The sequence below is a fragment of the Schistocerca cancellata genome, chromosome 4 (genome assembly GCF_023864275.1).
Source record: "Schistocerca cancellata isolate TAMUIC-IGC-003103 chromosome 4, iqSchCanc2.1, whole genome shotgun sequence".
Classification (NCBI taxonomy): domain Eukaryota; kingdom Metazoa; phylum Arthropoda; class Insecta; order Orthoptera; family Acrididae; genus Schistocerca; species Schistocerca cancellata.
In genome coordinates, this window is record NC_064629.1 from 122,719,571 (window position 1) to 122,741,319 (window position 21,749).

The window sequence follows — 21,749 nt, forward strand, 5'->3', positions numbered from 1 at the left end:
GACCATAATGGGCGATGAAGGACCATCTGCACGGAATTGCTCGCGCGTTACGAGATTGATCGTGAGAATTTTTTGTCGAACATTGACACAGGCGACGAAACATGGGTTGATCAGTTCGAACCGGGAACAAAACGGCAATACGTGGAGTGGCGCCACACCACCTCTCGTTCGAAGAAAAAGTTCAAAGCTGCACCCTCAGTCCGTAAACTCGTGGAGACAGCCTACTGGGACTCTAAAGGGGTTTTTTTGTTCGATGTCCTCCCTCATGGTGCAATGGTCTGCTCTGAACTGTAGTGTGCTACGCTCATGAAACTGAAGAATTGAACTCAACCTGTTCGTTGCCACAAAAATGCAAACGAACTTCTCCTTCTCCGTGACAGCGGAAGGCCTCCAACAAATCGGCGCGACTGAGAGGAGCTCACAATGTTCATTGGACTGTTCTTCCTTATCCACCCTACTGCACGGAACTCGCATTTCCCAACTTCCAGCTCTATGGCCCAATGAAAGCTGCTCTCCGCGGGAAGAGGAACGTCGATGATGTACAGGTTACTGATGCAGGAAGACGTTGGCCCCGACGTCGGCTAGTTGACTGGTACCATGCAGGCATACAGGCCCTCCCTGTAAGTCGGGATAAGGCCATCAGATTGAACAGAAATTGCACTACTGGCCATTAAAATTGCTACACCACCAAGATGACGTGCTGCAGACGCGAAATTTAACCGACAGAAAGAAGATGCTGTGATATGCAAATGATTAGCTTTTCAGAGCATTCGCACAAGGTTGGCGCCGGTGGCGACACCTACAACGTGCTGACATCAGGAGAGTTTCCAACCGATTTGTCATACACAAACAGCAGTTGACCGGCGTTGCCTGGTGAAACGTTGTTGTGATGTCTCGTGTAAGGAAGAGAAATGCGTACCATCACGTTTCCCACTTCGATAAAGGACGGATTGTAGCCCATCGCGATTGCGGTTTATCGTATTTCTCATACACAAATAGCAGTTGACCGGCGTTGCCTGGTGAAACGTTGTTGTGATGCCTCGTGTAAGGAAGAGAAATGCGTACCATCACGTTTCCGACTGCGATAAAGGACGGATTGTAGGCCATCGCGGTTGCGGTTTATTGTATCGCGACATTGCTGCTCGCGTTGGTCGAGATCCAATGACTGTTAGCAGAATATGCAATCGGAAGGTTCAGGAGGGTGCTATGGAACGCCGTGATGGATCCCAATGGTCTCGTATCACTAGCAGTCGATATGACAGGCATCTTATCCGCTTGGCTGTAACGGATCGTGCAGCCACGTCTCGATCCCTGAGTCAGCAGATGGGGACGTTTGCAAGACAACAACCATCTGCACGAACAGTTCGACGACGTTTGCAGCAGCATGGACTATCAGCTCGGAGACCATGGCTGCGGCTACCCTTGACGCTACATCACAGACAGGAGTGCCTGCGATTGTGTAATCAATGACGAACCTGTGTGCACGAATGGCAAAACGTCATTTTTTCCGGTGAATCCAGGTTCTGTTTACAGCATCATGATTGTCCCATTGGTATTTGGCGACATCGCGGCGAACGCACATTGGAAGCGTGTATTCGTCATCGCCATACTGGCGTATCACCCCTCGTGATGGTATGGGGTGCCATTGGTTACACGTCTCGGTCACTTTTTATTCGCACTGACAGCAACATGAACAGTGGACGTTACATTTCAGATGTGTTACGACCCGTGGCTCTACCCTTCATTCGATCCCTGCGAAACCCTACATTTCAGCACGATAATGCACGACAGCGTGTTGCAGGTCCTGTACGGGCTTTTCTGGATACAGAAAATATTCGACTGCTGCCCTGGCCAGCACATTCTCCAGATCTCTCACCAATTGAAAACGTCTGGTCAATGGTGGCCGAGCAACTGGCTCGTCACAATACACCAGTCACTGCTCTTGATGAACTGTGGTATCATAATGAAGGTGCATGGGCAGCTGTGCCTATATACGCCATCCAAGCTCTGTTTGACTCAATGCCCAGGCGTATCAAGGCCGTTATTACGGCCAGAGGTGGTTGTTCTGGGTACTGATTTCTCAGGATCTATGCAGGAAAATGTAATCACATGTCAGTTCGAGTATAGTATACTTGTCCAATGAATACCTGTTTATCATCTTCACTTCTTCTTGGTGTAGCAATTTTAAGGGCCAGCAGTGTATGTTTGAAAATATGGTTTTACATCCAAAAGAGTGTAGTATAATATGGTGTATTGGAATTCTGTATAAAACCAACCTGCTTTCAGAGAGAAAAATTTTCCATTACCTATTGTTCCCCCTTTAAACGGAGCAGACACCAATGTGGAGTCATTCCAGCGATGAAAGTGGCGCGAATGTGGAATTCCACTGACATAAGCTTTTTTGACAAAATGTTAGGTTGTTTTGGCTCGACGACTGGGAGCAAGCGCCTCAGAAACGGTTAAGCTGGTCGGCTGTTCGTGTATTACTGTCGTTATCATCCATAGAAAGTAGTTGGTGAAACCATGAGTAAGTGACTTGGCGTTGAACGACCATATATCATCACAGAAGGTGGAAGTCGGAAGCTTGCCCGCTCTTTACAACACAATAGGCAGTTCTGTGAGCGTTTAGCGCACGCCTTTGAATATGAGGCACCGTTGTAGACGACCGCTACGTGTTCGCAAGCTGATCAACGACATCGTCAATTACGATTGCAGTGGGCACGGGGTTCTCGAGAATGGACCATCGATCAACAGATATGTTTCGTCCGGTAGGATAAATCACATTTCTTGTTATACCAGGTCGATGGACGTGTCTGGAGACAGGTATTATAAGGGCGAACGGCTGCTCGAAACATGCGCATCACCACAGACGCAAGCCATTGGTATCAGTGTTGTACCACGAGAGTTATTCTCTTGGGCTTCGATGGACTTCGTGACAGTAATCGAAGTCGCCGTGACAGCTGTGGATTACGTGAACGCTGTTGCTCACCACCCACACTCCGCTATGTTCGATCTCTTACCCCACAACGATGGCATCTTCTAGCAGGATAACTTCCTGTGTCAGAAGCCCAGAATCGTGCTGCAACGGTTTGAGGAACATGATAGTGAACTCAAGTTGATGTCTTGGCCACCAAGTTCACCTGATCTGAACCGAATCGAATGCATCTCGGACGTATCAGGTGCTAGCTCAGCGCCCAAAAATTGCATTAGCTCAACATCGGCATCTGGTGCTATGTATTTCTAGAAACCTTCCAACGACTCGTGGAATCCATGCCACCTAGAAGTGCTGCTGTGTTGCGTTCGAAAGCTAGACCAACACGCATTTAACTAGGGGCTCATAATGTTTTGTCTCATCAGTATATTTCAGGAGTTTCATGCATAATTACAAACTAACAGCTTCTCATATTGCGTCCTAACAGAATGAGAATACACTGTGTTCATATCCTATTCGATAAACGCTAATATTCTTAGGTTCTGTCCTGTAGATGTTATTAATGTATTTGGTAGATATCGCAGTGATAATCGCAGAAAATGAAAATAATTCAAATATGAATTTGAAAATATATGGTAAATGTGAGTGGGACGCTAATTAACAACGTACTTCTGTACATTGTAAAACTACAACTGAAGTTTCTAGTAAGTCAAGGTGTGTATATGGAAGGAAATTTTTGTGCCCTACAACATAACTGGTAGAGGAAATTCGGAGGCCGTTTTCTTCCAGAGGACTCGTTATTTCCAGGAGGTTCTCTTTCTTTTCGCAATAATACGATAGTGTGACTACAGCCAAATTGTTTCGTATGGTGATCTATTCTGTGAATCTGTACCTCACACGATAGTAACAACGTCCGATGTATCTTACGAGAATTTGTATTCAGTGTTAGCTCTCGACTAAAGACTACTAGCAGAAACGTGCTAAGGACAGGAATAAAAGCAATAATTTTTTATTCAGATTTTAATAAGGTACCTATTCTTGGTATACTGAGGAGATAAAACGGCATTATGCAGATTCGTGTGAGCTAGGTAATGTATGTAATTCACTCGGAATTAGCATTAGTGAGTGTTACAGCTGAAGGGAATACTTACATCAGATAGCAATATGATTCATTTATTGCATTCTTTATTTATTTCAGAAGATGTTTGTTTTATATCTTTCATGTACGTGCATACACTCTTTGTCATCCGTGTTATCTGTCCCTGCACACCTTAACATGTGTCACTGTGTAAAAAAAAACTCTCCATCTCTGCTTGACAAATATATGCCATCAGGTTTTTTGCGCGGCGACAAACTGTCATCTTGCCGGAGATGGATGATATTTGAGAGGTAAAGGTTGTGTGGGTCTTTATTCAGCGGAAGGGACGAGTCTCGAATAACTCCTTAAGAACCCAGGAAAAATATCTGCAGTGATATTTTAGGAAATGTTTCAGTAGTTGTTGCAAGCTACACATGAGAGGTAAGCAGCCTTTAATGCTCTTTTATGTAGATATCTGATGTCATAAAACGAACTTTTTATGATTTTTCACGTTGTGCTAGTTCTTTCGCCTCTGACATTTCAGTCATTCCAAAGCCTATTGCGCAGAGAATTATTGAAGCGTTCTATAATAATAGAACAAGAACACATTTACCTACAGATTTCAAGCAGAGTAACTTCTAACATAAATAACAGATCGTACATATTCTCTCCTTATGTTGTTCCATTTTTACGTAACATTTTAGCCTATTTCGTCTGTGAACTTAGTAAATTGAATTTCATATGATTAAAATAAAACACTAATTGAATACACGTGGTGTTAGTTATGCCATAACAACGATACTTATACAACAATTACTCAATGATAGATACGAAATATAAAATTTTGATAAATATTAAATTTAATATCTTCAGTAACTATTATTTAACTGAAATATTAACAGTTCGATATGTTATACAATAGATCTCGCAAATTATTCCATCTGTGGAGTGACATCTATCGCATTAAATAATTAATCACATTTACGAATTTACACTAATATGCCACCGCTGTAAATATTTCGCCTAACTATGTACAATTCTGCTTCCTCTCGTTACAAATATCTGAGGACCGTGGGCCAATTTCGATTGTCCTAATTACACACCATTATTGCTTCATCCCGTCACTATGATAATTTTTCCTCTTGTCAGATGTCTTCGCTACTGTTTTATCATAATACGACGTTGCATTCCTTTTATTTTAACCTTATGTTTCCCATACCTCTCTTTTTATTGCTTCTCATTATCCTTAGATGTTTATTTGGAAGTATTTCGTAAACACTGGATGATGTTGAGTTCTTCTCTAAAAATTAAAAGAAACACTGTTAATTACTACCTCTCTTAACTCCTCGTTGTTCTCAAACACTTCACCATAAATTATTGATTTCCAATATTCTATAGCTTCTTGATGCCCAAATATCTTGCTTGTGTGTCTTACGTCTAGATCTTCTACTTTTCTTAATTTTTAACTGAATAATAACCGTTTTATTGCATATAGGCAGTCGAGCGTCACGTCTCTTATATAACGTTACTTTTCACAACTTCAATAACTCACAGTCATACTATTTTAAAATAACTGTTATTTCACTAACATTGTTGTCTTGCTACAGAACACTAACTGCATTTGTTTCATTTCGTAGTCATTATGTCCTACCGAGAAAAATATTCCTTCCTCGAAATAAAGTAATATGAATTTTTAAAACAGAACTTCACTAGGTCTGTTTGTTTTTTGTTTTTCTTTTTTTCTTTCTCAAAGAATAGTCTACACAGTTTACTTCAGCAGATGTGTTTGGTTTTTTGTTTTATTTTTTCTTCCTCAAAGTACAGTCTACACACTTTAAAGGGCAATTCTATAAACGCCGTTATTATATTACTGCAAATTTACAAGAAGATAAGACGTGAAGAAGATTTTAAAAACTAATTTCAGATGAAACACTTGTGACTGTGATCAAGCATGAAAGTAGAAGTATCTCATTGAAGTAATACAACTGGCAATTCGTGCGTAAATGTATGGCTGGTACTCAGATTTCATTGCTGATTATAGGCTGAAGATAAAGATACATTCCATTATAAAACAATTGGTGGACCTTCGAATGGTAGTGAGGCAAGACTGAATTTAACACTGAGCTGTTGTGTACTATATTTTCTAACAAATTACAAAACAACATCTGCGGAAAAGATAAATTCGTGAGAAATGTACCAATGACAATAATTTGCTAAACGCTCTGGAACTAAAAGTACTCATCAAATCAGTGTGAAAGACTAGTCAAAAATTAAACGCTAAATGATGGCCACTTAACTTTATAGACACATCATAGCGAAGTAATGTGCTATCATTAGGCAAGTGATTGTCTTCTCCTTAAATGCTTATTTTCTTTGTGATTTCTTAAAAGTTATAAAAATAAGAAGCCCTGTAAACACGTGATCAAAAACACAACGTCTCTGCACTTGTGACATACTCGATGTCGTCTGTCGTGATACCGCTGTTGCCTCTCTTATCGACTCCGTGCACTTCCTGCTCTTCAGTTGCCAATGATAGATGACAGACTGCTAGGATGGAGCTACCTGCAGCGACTATTAAAGCATGATATGGGTACATTTTCACCTCACTACGTATTCAGTACATCACACCTGGGACAATCACAATTATTTCGTATAAGATATTAGTAAAAAAATGGAAAATTATTGAGTTATCATAATTCCACTCTAGAGTAGCTCCAGATATTATGTTCTATTCTTCGTCGACAATCCCCGTATCGGCTGTCGCTAAGTTATAGCTTTTGTGTTATCGCCTGATATAAATTACAACATCTACGCTCCTCTGAAGTTAATTTTCACGTACAGTTTCAGTTGGAGCTACCATAGCGCCTTGAGTTCAGTTGTCATTTACAAAATTATTTTTCCTCGTGCATCTTTTTAAAGTGAGTAATCAAAGTATCCGTAATTCGCTGTTTTGATAGTTGGCACTTTTAAAATAGATCTAGTGATTCTCTTTGGTATCCTCTGTATTCATGGAAATTACCTCTACCTTTGATTTCAAGACGCTTGTGGCACACAAATGGATGTACCGGTAGGAAAAGCGCTGTTTTATCTGGCTGCATATTCGATATAGGGATATTTGGCACAAATATACATTGTACTTACAGCTATTGCTGTTGCCTCTCTCATTAATTTCGTACACTTCGTGTTCTTAAATTACCAATGAGAGGTCGAGAGAACGGAGATACCTCTAACGAGGGAAACAAATTCCCAAAGGTTAATCGAGTCTGCTCATGTTTGGCACCGCTGGAGTACGTATTTACATGGAACGAGCGCTGTTATAGTATGATGGGCTTCTCAAGACTTTACAAGAAATCGATGTTCAAAGTTTTACGATGCTTTTGAGTATCACACATTAACGGTAATCGCCGAGCAGGGACTTTACTGTCTAAGGCAATAGACTAAGAATCTGCCCGTGCTGCATTCGATTCTCATCATTTTGTTGATAAACTTCCGCCAAACACTTCTATCACCATAGCGAATCATATTTCTTCGAAAAGTAATGGTGGGAATAACAATAATTATTGTGGTACATTCGAGTCGAGGTTTAATTAAGATTATTATTTAGCGCATGGCTAATTAAGATTATTATTTAGCGCATAGCTAATAGACATACCATAAAATTAAATTACGTATACCTATTTACATATTGACACACAAGAAACTTAAGTTTGTCTTTGCAACTGCAATCCAGTGCACTGCAGCTGGGGCTGCTTGCAGGAAGTCGTCTTCAGCACCGTGAAAGGCTCGAATCCTGCATTCACTGACAATGTGGTGAACAGTCTGGAATGGAGCCCCGCAGTCACAGGCTGGATTAGGCAGCTTCTTCCACTTAAAGAGAGCATCCCTGCATCAGCCATGGCCGGTACGGATTCTGTTGAGAGTAGTCCAGGTCTTGTGTGGTAGGTCGAATCCACTTGGAAGTTTAGCACCTGAGAAGATGTTATGCAGGTGCACATCTGTCACTGCTTTAGACTGACCTTTCCATTCTTCAAGAGGTTTGAAATCCTTAGCGACCGTGTCAGCAGCATCGCACAGATTTGGATGGCGTGATTTCAGTCTCCTACGATTTAAAAGTGGCAGGTCACTATGCACGGGTAGGGTAGAATTCCTGGAGATCTTGTGGAATTTTCTCATAAGAGCAGTACATCTGCGTAGATCAGGTGGCATTATACCGGTTAACACTGGAAGCCAATAAACTGGAGTAGATCTGATTGCGCCAGATATCATGCGCATTATCGTATTCAGCTGGGTGTTAACAACCCTTGTATGATGACTGTTCATCCAAACAGGTGCACAATACTCAGCACTTGAGTACATCAAGCCCAGAGCTGAAGATCGCAGGATGGTTGCTGAAGATCCCCGGGTAGTTCCGCATATCTTATGGAGGATGTTGTTTCGAGTCCTCAACTTCTGAGCTAAGTTAGGAAGATGTTGTTTGAAGCGTACCGTACGGTCCAGGTTGACATCAAGATACTTTGGGTTCCAATTATGACGAAGAATTCTGCCTCTGAAACTTACTTCCAGCAGAAACAGTTCTTTTCAGAGCCCATTAACAAGAAACATTGGACCAACCATAATTAAGAAAGTGTGATTAAATGAACACTTATTTATCAATAAATTCATGCGCATATAAAACAGTTAACGCGTTTGTGGGAGTTCACTTACGATTCTTCCTCTCAGTGGTAGGTAGACAGCATTTGCGCTGGTATCTATAAGGGGCGACCAATAGTTTCCATGCCTACAAGTCGATGCTTGCATACCCGCGTTGGAGTCGCGCTGTTGTGCATATATGCTACAGCAACGCCCCAATCGAAAACATTTTGAACACCCCTTGTGTCATAAAAGCAGGAAAACATAGTGCAGACTGACACTAAACCACTTTTTGACACGCAATTCTCATTTTTAATAATGATAGTCGAAAACATGCGTCATTGATATCTAAAAAGCATGACGGTTCACAATTTTTTTTTTTTTTTTTTTTTTTTTTTTTGCGAACCCTGTGTTTTCAGCATGCATACGAACATAGGAGCTGTCAACTGATGTAGTACCAGATAATGAAAAGTAACATAAGCTCCAAGATTTGATATTTCTCTCAGGCCCTGCAACAATGTAGAAGCATTCTCCAGTCGCTTCACAAAATTTTTGATTTACCGACAAAAGTATACATTGCAAGATTGACACAACGGTCATCATTTTGGGTTGTATAGTTCTGAATGTATACATTGTTCGTCTGTTTTCATCTTGAAAGATTTCATGACACAAAACAAGATTTCCCTGTTGTAGCAATATAGGTGGTTGGTAGAGGACTAAAACAATTACATGACTTGAACTCAGTAAGGCTAGACTTACACTTTGCAAACATTAATGTGCTAAAGCCGCAACTCAAGGGCTAGCTCGTATTCAAAAACCTCGCAAAAATTTCAACCTCGATTCCTCGAAAACGCTTAAGAACCGGGTCGTGCTTGAATTGTATTTGTTATATCTAAGAATGTTCTGCAATAATGCGGAAGCCCAGCAAGCTCAGGCACCCGTTAGACGTACACTTCCCTTACTTAGTCAGTTTGTTAGTTCATGTTCCATAAATCATTTGAACGATTCTTTTATCGAAGTGATGAGGAACGCTCAGTTTTCGGGATATGTATGCATGATTAGTGTTAACGTTAATGATCACATTACGTTTTTAGTCCTACTCGTGCAACTACACATAAAAACAAGTTTTTTTCTAACAGTTTTTAAGTATAAATTCGTCAATAGAGTAGGACTTATCTGGGAGAAATGATTGTAAGTTAAATTTAAAACTTGCTTTGCTACCTATCAGATATTTTGTGTTATTGGGCAAATGATCTAAAATTTTTGTTGCTGCATATCGAACTCCTTTCTGAACTACTGACAGCTTTAGTAATGGCAATTAAAGGTTATTTTTCCCTCTACTGTTGTAGGCATGGACATCATTGTTCTTATCAAACTGTGATGGATTATTTCTGAACAATGTTTTTAGTGAATGTGTGTATTGTGTCGGTGCAGTGCACGAGGTACCTACATGACGTGAGTGGGTGAAAACCACACGTTATTCTTATTGTTCGCTTTTGTACTTTCTATGTGATGAGCTACTCCATAAAATTATGACATTATTGAGTGGAAATAAGCAAAATACGTCAAGACCTCGATTCTTTTGTTTCTAAGATTAGCAATTATAGGAAGAACAAAAGTAACTGATCTTAATTGTTAAAGACGTTGTATAATATGCTTCTTCCTGTTCAAGTTTTCATCAATATGTACAGCCAGTAATTTGCAGCATTCTATCCTATTTACTGACTCCTGCTCATTTTCTACTTCAGTTGCTGATATGACTCTGTTTGCTGTACAGAACTGAATACAGTGTGGTTCTTTCTCAGAATTTAGGAAGCGTCAATATTCTGAGAGACACTTTATAATTTTTTGGAAAATATCATTTACCATCTCTTCTGTTGATTTCTCTCTAATGAGATTTCTTATAACACTAGTACCGTCTGCAAAAAGTACCAAGTCTACTTGTTGAATGGTAAGTGTAAGGTCATTCACGTATATACAAAACAACGGTGAACCTAAAATTTGTGCCTGAGGGACGCCCTTCGTGATTTCTCCCCTGTCACTAACGATACCCTTCCGAGATTGTTTGAATTATTCAGCACAAACTTTTGCATTATGTTTTACGTATGTTTCAAACATACTGTGTGTAAAGCCATCAACTACATAAAAGATGAATTTTTCTGAGTGAGTAACATGATCTACTCAACTAAGCGCCTTGTAAAGATCACAAAAAATACTAACTGGCGACATTTTATTGTTTAATGCTAGTACTACTGGATGAGTGAATGTATTAATAGCATTCTCAGTCGAACAACCCTTCTGGAATCGAAACTATAATACATTAAGTAAACTGTTTCCATTTAAGTGTGAGACTACTCTTGAGAATTTTACATTTTCGAGTGTTTTGGGAAAAGTTATCAGTAAAGAAACTGGAAGATAACTGTTTAAGTCTGTCTTATCACCTTTCTTATGAAGAAGTTTAACAATTGCATATTTTAATCTGTCTGGAAAACTTCTCTATGTCAGTGATGTATTGTGCGTATATGACCAAGGACATTACTTATTAACTTATAAGTTAGTAGCTCATGACTGCTGCTGCGCTACTACATATGTTACCCATTTCTTCATCTGAAGAATTAGTGGTTTTTATACCATTAGCACAAACGTGGTTTGATCATGGGACTGATTTTCGTCCTACTGTGATACAACTGTTCCAGACTTCTCGTCTGTCCCTTATTATGAATTCACTGTAGATGTTACTGAAGACATAGAAACGAATCATCTCTTATCCAGAAACTCACATAGTTCCTTGTACAATTTAACATTCTTGCTCACAGTGGTCTGAGTGATATTATACTTTTCACAATGGGACACAATTTGCATTTAAATAAGTCGTTCTGGAACACATACTAACATAACGCTCTGTGCCAAGGACTCGGAATATGAAACACAAGTATGAGTAGTACTGTTATAATCGAAAAGATTGTCGGTGTTCTGACAAGCCATGGTCAATAGGGGCAGTCCGTTTATGTCGAGCACAAAGAGCTTTTCCTCGGCCACTGATAAATTACTCTTCAGTTCCCTTATTTTACTTTTTACATCAGTAATAAAAATAAAAGACAATATTCTTCACATTCAGATTAAAAATCTTGGGGTCCACTAGGTTAAGCTGAGTTCTTAACGCAGGATGTTCCACTAAAATGATCACTGTATAGATTGAGACTGTACGTTCATTATAATCAGTTTAATTCTAAGTTTCTCATGCATCTTGACGCACTCCGAAAGCTAACTCTACGCGCGTTAGCATGAATGATATACAGAAGAACCACACTCGGATCGAATCATCGCACCCGACGAATAACTGTTCGTGTTTAGGCTGTTTATCACCGATGCCTACGCCAACGCTGGGTTAGTTCCTCATATTCGTCAGAAGAACACAAACTAGTGGGTGTACCTAAACGTTAGGACCGTGTGGCCTGGAGACTGACTGTACCAGCCACGGAAACGCGTCTTGGTGGCAGAAGAACTCGGGTCGCGGTGAGGCAGAACTCTCGCTATGGAGGTTATTTATAACCTTGGAAACGGCGGCCTGTGGGGAGGGCGCTCATTTGCGCTGTTTTGGTCACGTTTAGGTTGTTTCCCTGCCACGTCTCTGGTGTATTCACGCCCCAAGGATCGTTCAGTTTTATCACGAGGGCTCCCTTGGCGAAAAGTACTAACTTCTGAACTAAGTGTAATTACTTCTACGAAAACTACGGACAATGACACTACACTAAAGCGCCATTACCGACTATTTGGTATCTTCTGTTCGCCCCTACAACACACAAAAGCCGCGCAGGATTAGCCGAGCGGTCTCAGGCGCTGCAGTCATGGACTGTGCGGCTGGTTCCGGCGGAGGTTCGAGTCCTCCCTCAGGCATGGATGTGTGTGTTTGTCCTTAGGATAATTTAGGTTAAGTAGTGTGTAAGCTTAGGGACTGATGACCTTAGCAGTTAAGTCCCATAAGATTTCACACACATTTGAACATTTGAACACACTCAAAAAATCACGAATCAGATTACACTCAAAATTAATTAATATCATCACTAGTCTCAAAGGCTCATTAATGTCTAGTTTATCTACGTAGCGATCATAGTTCTTCGCCTCTTGAGAATGTGAGTTCAAACCCTCCTGGCAACCACACCAACCGGCGCCGAGGTGAACATTTACTTTCAACGCGCGAGTTAAAATCCGTCCCAGGTTTCTGTCTTCATTCGTGTAGAAGATAATGTCTCGTGAAATCGAATGAATCTTTTTGAAAAGGTGCATGTTAGCTGCTAAGAAAGGTTGTGGAGTAACAAAGGTCGTGTTGTTGTTGTTGTGGTCTTCAGTCCTGAGACTGGTTTGATGCAGCTCTCCGTGCTACTCTATCCTGTGCGAGCTTCTTCATTTCCCAGTAATCACTGCTACCTACATCCTTCTGAATCTGCTTAATGTATTCATCTCTTGGGCTCCCTCTACGATTTTTACCCTCCACGCTGCCCTCCAATGCTAAATTTGTGATCCCCTGATGCCTCAGAACATGTCCTACCAACCGGTCCCTTCTTCTTGTCAAGTTGTGCCACAAACTTCTCTTCTCCCCAATTCTATTCAATACCTCCTCATTAGTTACGTGATCTACCCATCTAATCTTCAGCATTCTTCTGTAGCACCACATTTCGAAAGCTTCTATTCTCTTCTTGTCCAAACTACTTATCGTCCACGTTTCACCTCCATACATGGCTACACTCCGTACAAATACTTTCAGAAACGACTTCCTGATACTTAATTCTATACTCGATGTTAACAAATTTCTCTTCTTCAGAAACGCTTTCCTTGTCATTGCCAGTATACATTTTATATCCTCTCTATTTCGACCATCATCAGTTATTTTGCTCCCCAAATAGCAAAACTCCTTTAGCACTTTAATTGTCTCATTTCCTAATCTAATTCCCTCAGCATCACCCGACTTAATTCGACTACATTCCATTATCCTCGTTTTGCTTTTGTTGATGTTCATCTTATACCCTCCTTTCAAGACACTGTCCATTCCGTTGAACTGCTCTTCCAAGTCCTTGTCCTTTGCTGTCTCTACAAAGGTCATACAGCAGGGGCGGGCAGGAATCCTGCACGTGTGCGATGCACTTGCACGTGTGCAGTTAACAGGTGTTCTGCGTGCACACAGGTGCAAGCTGGCCACCCGCTTCTCTCCACTCCCCACCATACCGTCTCTCCGCTTCTTCCTCTGTAATGCGTTTTGTTTCCTGGCCTGCTTTATTGAATGAAGGATTAAGGTTAGTAGGAGTGCTTGAAAGAAATGGTTCAAATGGCTCTGAGCACTATGGGACTTAACATCTGAGGTTATCAGTCCCCTAGAACTTAGAACTACTTAAACCTAACCAACCGAAGGACATCACACACATGCATACCCGAGGCAGGATTCGAACCTGCGACCGTAGCAGTCACGCGGTTCCGGACTGCAGTGCCTAGAACCGCACGGCCACCGCGGCCGGCTGCTTGAAAGAAATCGTAGTTTGAAAGAGTACCTATTACTTACGATACGTTTTATTTAATTATCACAGGTGGAGTTTACAATACGTTTAATGTCTGGAACAATATTTCTACATAAGACAAACGCAAACAGTTACGTAAATTTTCATTACTGATGTTTGCTCTTAACCGAGTCTTATTAATTTTCATAACAGAAAAAACCTCTCACAAACGTATGTCGAGCCAAACATTGACATTATCTTTGCGGCTTCACGGTGGAAAGTCGTGATAAATATCTATTAAACGTCTTGCCAAAAGGAACTTGTCTCTAAGACGAGAATTATGCTGTAGAATCTACGGTGCAGATCTATTAATTCCATTTGCAAACTGGGATGAATATCATCTACAGAAACAGCAAATTGTCTCGAGAACCAATCAAAACCTTGGGATAAGTATGATATATCCCCAAATCGCTTGAGAAATTCCTCTTATATTGCACTAAGTACGGGAACATATTGAAATTTATTATAATGGCGTTCAACATTAAACTTCCGCTGACCAGCGAGAATACTGTCACATATTATACATTTCGAATTTTCACGTTTTTGCACAAAGAAAAAATGATTCTCCCATTCCTTTTTAAAAGATAGCAAATCTCCACTTCTCCGTTTCCTTGAATCACTCTGCATTTTCCGGTTCTTGAAATACAACGTTTACTACGTAGTGGTCGCTTCGCTTCAACGTCCGCATCTTAGCCTGGTACTACACTGCCGCAACCTGCGGGCTGTCGTCACTGTCCCGTTTGACGATTGCACGCGAGCAGCACACATGCAGCGCCGTGTGCTCATGAGCCGCGTGCAACGTTTGCCCGCCCCTGTCATACAGCGACAGAAAGAAATGCTGACTTCAGACTTACCGATTCCAAGCCAGCCAGGTAAAGTACAGAGAGTGTGTGTGGGTGTTGCAGGATCCCAGATGTCGTTGGTGCGCGTGGTGGTGATAGCGCTGGTGGTGCTGGCGGCGACGGCCCCGCTGAGCGAGCCGCTGCCCGCGGGTGCCGATGCAGGCCAGCAGCGACCCGAGCGCCCGCCCATGTTCACCTCGCCCGAGGAGCTGCGCAACTACCTCACCCAGCTGAGCGACTTCTACGCGTCTCTCGGCAGGCCCAGGTGCGTGCCACAGAAGTACTCAGTCTCACAGGAGTCTAAGACTGCAACTAATGGGTGGAAATAAACGTTTAGTTCTTTACTACTTTATAGCACCAGTCGTTCCAAGCGACAGCTTCCAGTCTCCGTTCACTAGTTGCGAAATAATACACTACTGGCCATTAAAATTGCTACATCGCGAAGAAATGCAGATGATAAACAGGTATTCATTGGACAAATATATTATACTAGAACTAACATGTGATTACATTTTCACGCAATTTGGGTGCATAGATCCTGAGAAATCAGTACCCAGAACATCCATCCTTGCCCGTAATAACGGCCTTGATACGCGTGGACATTGAGTCAAGCAGAGCTTGGATGGCGTGTACAGGTATAGCTGCCCAGGCAGCTTTAACACGATACTACAGTTCATCAACAGTAGTGACTGACGTACTGTGACGAACCAGTTCCTCGGCCACTATTGACCAGACGTTTTCAATTGGTGAGAGATCTGGAGAATGTGCTGGCCAGGGCAGCAGTCGAACGTTTTCTGTATCCAGAAATGCCCGTACAGGACCTGCAACATGCGGTCGTACATTATCCTGCTGAAATGTAGGATTTCGCAGGGATCGAATGAAGGGTAGAGCCACGGGTCGTAACACATCTGAAATGTAACGTCCACTGTTCAAAGTGCCGCCATTGCGAACAAGATGTGACCGAGACGTGTAACCAATGGCACCCCATATCAACACGCCGGGTGATACGCCAGTATGGCGATGCCGAATACACGCTTCCAATGTACGTTCACCGCGATGACGCCAAACACGGATGCGACCATCATGATGCTGTAAAAAGAACCTGGATTCATCCGAAAAAATTACGTTTTGCAATTCGTGCACCCAGGTTCGTCGTTGAGTACACCATCGCAGGCGCTCCTGTCTGTGATACAGCGTCGAGGGTAACCACAGCCCTGAGCACCGAGCTGATAGTCCATGCTGCTGAAAACGTCGTCGAACTGATCGTGCAGATGGTTGTTGTCTTGCAAACGTCCCCATCTGTTGACCCAGGGATCGAGACGTGGCTGCACGATCCGTTACAGCCATGCGGATAAGATGTCTGTCATCTCGACTGCTGGTGATACGAGGCCGTTTGGATCCAGCACGGCGTTCCGTATTACCCTTCTGAACCCACCGATTCCATATTCTGCTAACAGTCATTGGATCTCGACCAACGCGAGCAGCAATGTCGCAATACGATAAACCGCAATCGCGATAGGCTACAATCCGACCTGTATCAAAGTCGGAAACGTGATGGTACGCGTTTTTCCTCCTTACACGAGGCATTACAAGAACGTTTCACCAGGCAACGCCGACCAACAGCTGTTTGTGTATGAGAAATCGGTGGGAAACTTTCCTCATGTCAGCAGGTTGTAGGTGTCGCCAACGGCGCCAACCTAGTGTGAATACTCTGAAAAGCTAATCTTTTGCATATCACAGCATCTTCTTCCTGTCGGATAAATTTCGCGTCTGTAGTACTTCATCTTCGTGGTGTAGCAAGTTTAATGGCTAGTAGTGTATTTGAATAGTAATGAGCCTTCAGTTAATAGTCACTCGTCCCACTGCTCGCTCTTGTTGAATACTATAGAGTTACAATCGCCTCTCCACCAGTCCCCTGCGCCTCATCCACTAGCCAATGGCGTCCCTTGGATGCTGTGGTCAACACACCATTTTCCCAGCCGTTTTAGGGTTAATAGACCAGGAGCCGCTACTAATCACAAAGGGACCCCGCCTTCTCGCCATAATTAATTTCGTCCATGGCATATCCGGGGCTTGGCCAGAAATGGAAGCTACAGAGATGGAAACTTCAGGCTGCCAAGCGTTTAGAAATTATAACATATTTGACGCGGAGCGGGGTGATCCATTTGCATTCGCGTGTTCTCAAGGCTGCTGTTGGCCCAGCGGTCCGCAGCTCGTGGTCTCGTGGCTAGCATTGCTGCCTCTGGATGACGGGGTCCTAGGTTCGATTCCCGGCCGGGTTTGGGATTTTCTCTGCCCGGGAACTGTGTGTTTGTGTTTCCTCATCATTGCCGGCACGGTAACTCAGGGTGTCCGGTCAGAGGGTTAGCTGCCCTCTGTAATAAAAAAACTGAGTTAATGGATAGACGACGAACTGAAACGGGTGTCTTGCGACGTGCACCCCTAGCAGATACAACGAACAATAACGATGAAAATGAGAATAAAAAAAAAGCGGAAACACTACAGAGCCATAGTTCTAAGGTCGTGGGTTCGAGTCCATCTGCGACAACTTTTTTTTCAAATTTTACGTTGCTCACACAGCAAATGAATCGAAATAATGTTCGATGTATTGTATTTGTTAATATTTTCATGAAAGGCACGTAAAGGAGGGGTAAAGGAAAATTAGAGAATCCAAATAAATTTCCGGGAAGGGATTGTAAGGCGTGCACGAGGACTTCGTTTATAAAGTTAGGTACTTTTGTTGTTTTAAAGTTCACAGTTTTCAGTTGTTGGGATGATATTCAGTCTAAAACTGGGAAAGCAGTAATTTTCTCGGCACCTTACACACGTTGTTAATTCTGCAGTTTTACGGTTACGCAATTGTCTTAAAATTTCCACACAAAAATATACATGGTTCAAAGACATGAAAGGTTCCCTGTCATCACATATTTTGACAGCAAACTGCGCGTGACGCATCACTTCATCTAGTATGAGCGAGGATAGCTGCTGATGTACAATGGAACGTATTTTGATGCAGTCTGCTAGGGATGTGGTGTTTTCTTGTTCTCTCTCGATGAGATAATGGCAGTTTTGAAACTTTTTCGTTAAATTCTTTAGCTGACGATAAAAACAGGCGTCGCAGGGTTGCACTTTGAAAGTACAGTTGGAGAGAATCTCTTTAATGCTGCACGATGGTTGTCTTTCTTTGTCTTGAAAAATCTCATCGCATAATTGTGGATTTGTTTGTCCTCACCAAAAGTCAGTTAACAGAAGAAATTTGTCCTCCTGCTCATAGGATTTCATGTCCGCCCCCGGTAGCTGAGTAGTCAGCGCGACAGAATGTCAATCCTAAGGGCCCGGGTTCCATTCACGGCTGGGTCGGAGATTTTCTCCCCTCAGGGACTGGGTTTTGTGTTGCCCTAATCATCATCATTTCATCCTCATCGACGCGCAAGTCGCCGAAGTGGCGTCAAATCGAAAGACTTGCACCTGGCGAAAGGTCTCCCTGGCGGGAGGCCCTAGTCACACGACAAAAATAAATAAATAAATAAATAAAATAAAAATAAAAGTAAAATAAATAAAAAATAAAAAAACTAGAGCCCACGGCCTTTAGATTATCACTCTGTAGGATTTCCGCCGGGCCATTCGCTGCCTGGAGACTATGTGAGTATAAATGGCTCATGCCGATCCGCGCCAAAAAGCCATTTTTAAGAGTTTTTCAGTCTGGAGCTCCCAGTTCTGTCACTTTCATTTTTGGCCAAGCCCTAGATATACCATAAATCTGGACGAAATGGTGTAATGCGCAGGCGCGGTACCCTTGTCAGTCATGAGGCTTCTCAGGTGACATCAGGAAGTTGAGCGTCCTCCACATGGCAGCTGTCTACACTGCCCACTTTATCGATGACCTTTTTTCGAAGCATGACCAGTCTCCTGACTGAACTCGCTGAGCTACCATGCCGGCATTCGTTCGGCTACGGTGGAGGACCCATTCATTTATCAGCATCCACATTTACATGTCTACGCTGCAGAATGTTTCAAACTATTTAACTACCGCTCCACTCTCGCGTAGTATATGAGAACAAATAAAGACTTTTACCGATTCATCCGTCGGTTCTTAGTAGAACAACATCATTATAAAAGAAGAGCACAACACTGCGTATGTATTACAGTTTTAATTTATTTTGTTAATTTGTTTTCACTTTACAAGGTTATCGTTAGACTTTAACAGATTATCGTCGTCAAACTTCATACAATATTCGAGAAAAATATTGTAATACATGTTAAACATCGAGAGTGGAGTACGAGCACAGAGTAAATGTCATCTCCGATAGTTCAGTGGTAATTCAGTTAAAATGTGTGAGTCAAACACTACATAAACATGAAGGGAACATTAAACACCAAAAAGCAATATCTATAAAAAAAATTTACATTAACATTCATAATAAAATAAAATTAGTATGTCATAACCGTACTGTAGACTATCTTCTAGGGTTATTACATATGGATCGCGATACAGAAACACATTAAAAGTTAAAATTGACATTTGCAACAACAGACTCTCTATCACAGACTTTCTTACCCTTTGACAGCAGGTGGAAAACATATGTCGTTCTCTCTGTCGGTTCATTATGGCCAGGGGACATCGGGCAGTACGTACTTTTCAATTCAATAAACTTTACCAACTGCAGTATACTTTAGGATATTTTATTTTACTTCGAACGCAACCAGTTTCGGCAATTCATTTTGCCATATTCAGGCCCCATACGCTTCTTCCGAATCAACGAGCTCATCGTATAGCGCCATAAAACTGGATATCGTGAATCCCAGTCGTTGTGCAACTGATTCATACGAAAGCGTGATACCAACTCACGGCTTTCAGCTCACAGCCGATAGGTGGCGGCACCACCGTCACTTAACAGTGCAGGCGCGGCCTCACCTTAGCCGTTTCCACGATAATCGCAGCATCGCCAGTCGGCGTGCATACGGAAAATAGAAGCCTACCGACTACAGGCCAATCACGCCTTGCCATGCCGTCACGAGCTCACCGGCAGCCTGTGTGCTCCTGCGAGCCCGCACTAGTTAAAAGCGCACACCCCTCCACGGATGGCACTGCGAAGTTGGACTGCAGCCTTTCGAAATGTTTGGACCCACCGCTCGTTACTACGGACCTATCTATGGAGACTCCCATGTAACAGTGTTGTACGATTGTGATAGGGACTCAGTGTACAATTCTGCCTGACAGTGTCTGTATTGAGACGTGTGAGTTTCCATTGAGAGATTAAATTTGTTTTTCCATTTACACCCCCAGTCTTTGTTTTCCGCACTTCCCGGATACAACAAATACCAGGAGATCAAAAAGTCAGTATAAAATTGAAAACTTAATAAACTACGGAATAATGTAGATAGAGAGGTAAAAATTGACACACACGCTTGGAATGACATGGGGTTTTATTAGAACAAAAAAAAAAAGTATTGCCAGACGCGTGAAAGATGGGTGATGATCGTGTGCTCAGCCGCCACTTTCGTCATGCTTGGCCTTCCAGGTCCCCAGACTTCAGTGCGTGCGATTATTGGCTTTGGGGTTACCTGAAGTCGCAAGTGTATCGTGATCGACCGACATCTCTAGGGATGCTGAAAGACAACATCCGACGCCAATGCCCCACCATAACTCCGGACATGCTTTACAGTGCTGTTCACAACATTATTCCTCGACTACAGCTATTGCTGAGGAATGATGGTGGACGCATTGAGCATTTCCTCTGAAGAACATCATCTTTGCTTTGTCTTACTTTCTTATGCTAATTATTGCTATTCTGATCAGATGAAGAGCCATCTGTCGGACATTTTTTGAACTTTTGTATTGTTTTGGTTCTAATAAAACCCCAAGTCATTCCAAGCATGTATGCCAATTTGTACCTCTCTACCTACATTATTCTGTGATTTATTCAGTTTTCAAATTTACACTGACTTTTTGATCACCCGGTACTTCCAGAAATTGTTTGGGAATCGTATAATCGTACAATACCGTTTATTTATGTGCAATACATTACATTCGTAACTTATAAATCCTCGAACCTGCAGACGTGCAAACTGAACACTCCAGGCTATGTTGCCTTCAGAACGGAGAGTACTATGAGAGACGGAGTGAAGTGACTAAGCGTGTTGTGTCTGGCAGCAGGTTCGGCAAGCGCGGGTCGGCGGCGGCGGCAGCCTTCCGAGCGGCGAGCCGGCTGCCGGTTCCTCCGCCGGACGCCTACGAGCAGCTGTTCCAGTACGACGAGTGAGCAGCCCGCACACCACCAGTAGACGCAGTCTCCGCCTCACTTCTCACGTTTTACCTGCCAGTTCGTCCCATAATTGTCACCGTAATCTTTTGTTTGTGTACGCATTTATTCGTAATTGATCTGTGCGAATCACATTGTTCTTACATATCTCAAGAAAATGCACATTAAACGTACATTTTAAGTTCACGTTTTTATACCTCTTATTATTTTCCACAACTCGGAAAGCGCAATGTTGCTCTTTTGACTCCCCAGACATCACCTGCACTAGTTCGTAGATGTATCCACGAGAGACGAAAAGTGCAGTACCTCATAAGAGCATTCATTTACATTTCAATACACTCAAACATACTACAAGGCAATTTATAAATAAATTGTTTCCGCAGAATTTAATGTGAAGCATTTTTTTCATTGGAGCTGTATGATACGACTGCCGATACAGAATGGTATAAATCTGTC

General features: G+C 42.3%; 1 protein-coding gene across 1 annotated transcript in view; it reads left to right on the plus strand.

The window, feature by feature from the left end:
* LOC126184972 (pro-neuropeptide Y-like) overlaps positions 1–21,450 on the plus strand; it is a 48,882-nt gene extending 27,432 nt beyond the window's left edge. The window contains exons 2-3 of the mRNA XM_049927669.1: positions 15,094–15,295; positions 21,188–21,450. Of these exons, the coding sequence (XP_049783626.1) occupies positions 15,102–15,295; positions 21,188–21,293 (300 nt within the window). The 5' untranslated portion in view covers positions 15,094–15,101 and the 3' untranslated portion in view covers positions 21,294–21,450. The remainder of the gene's footprint in view (positions 1–15,093; positions 15,296–21,187) is intronic.
* The last annotated feature ends 299 nt before the right edge of the window (positions 21,451–21,749 follow it).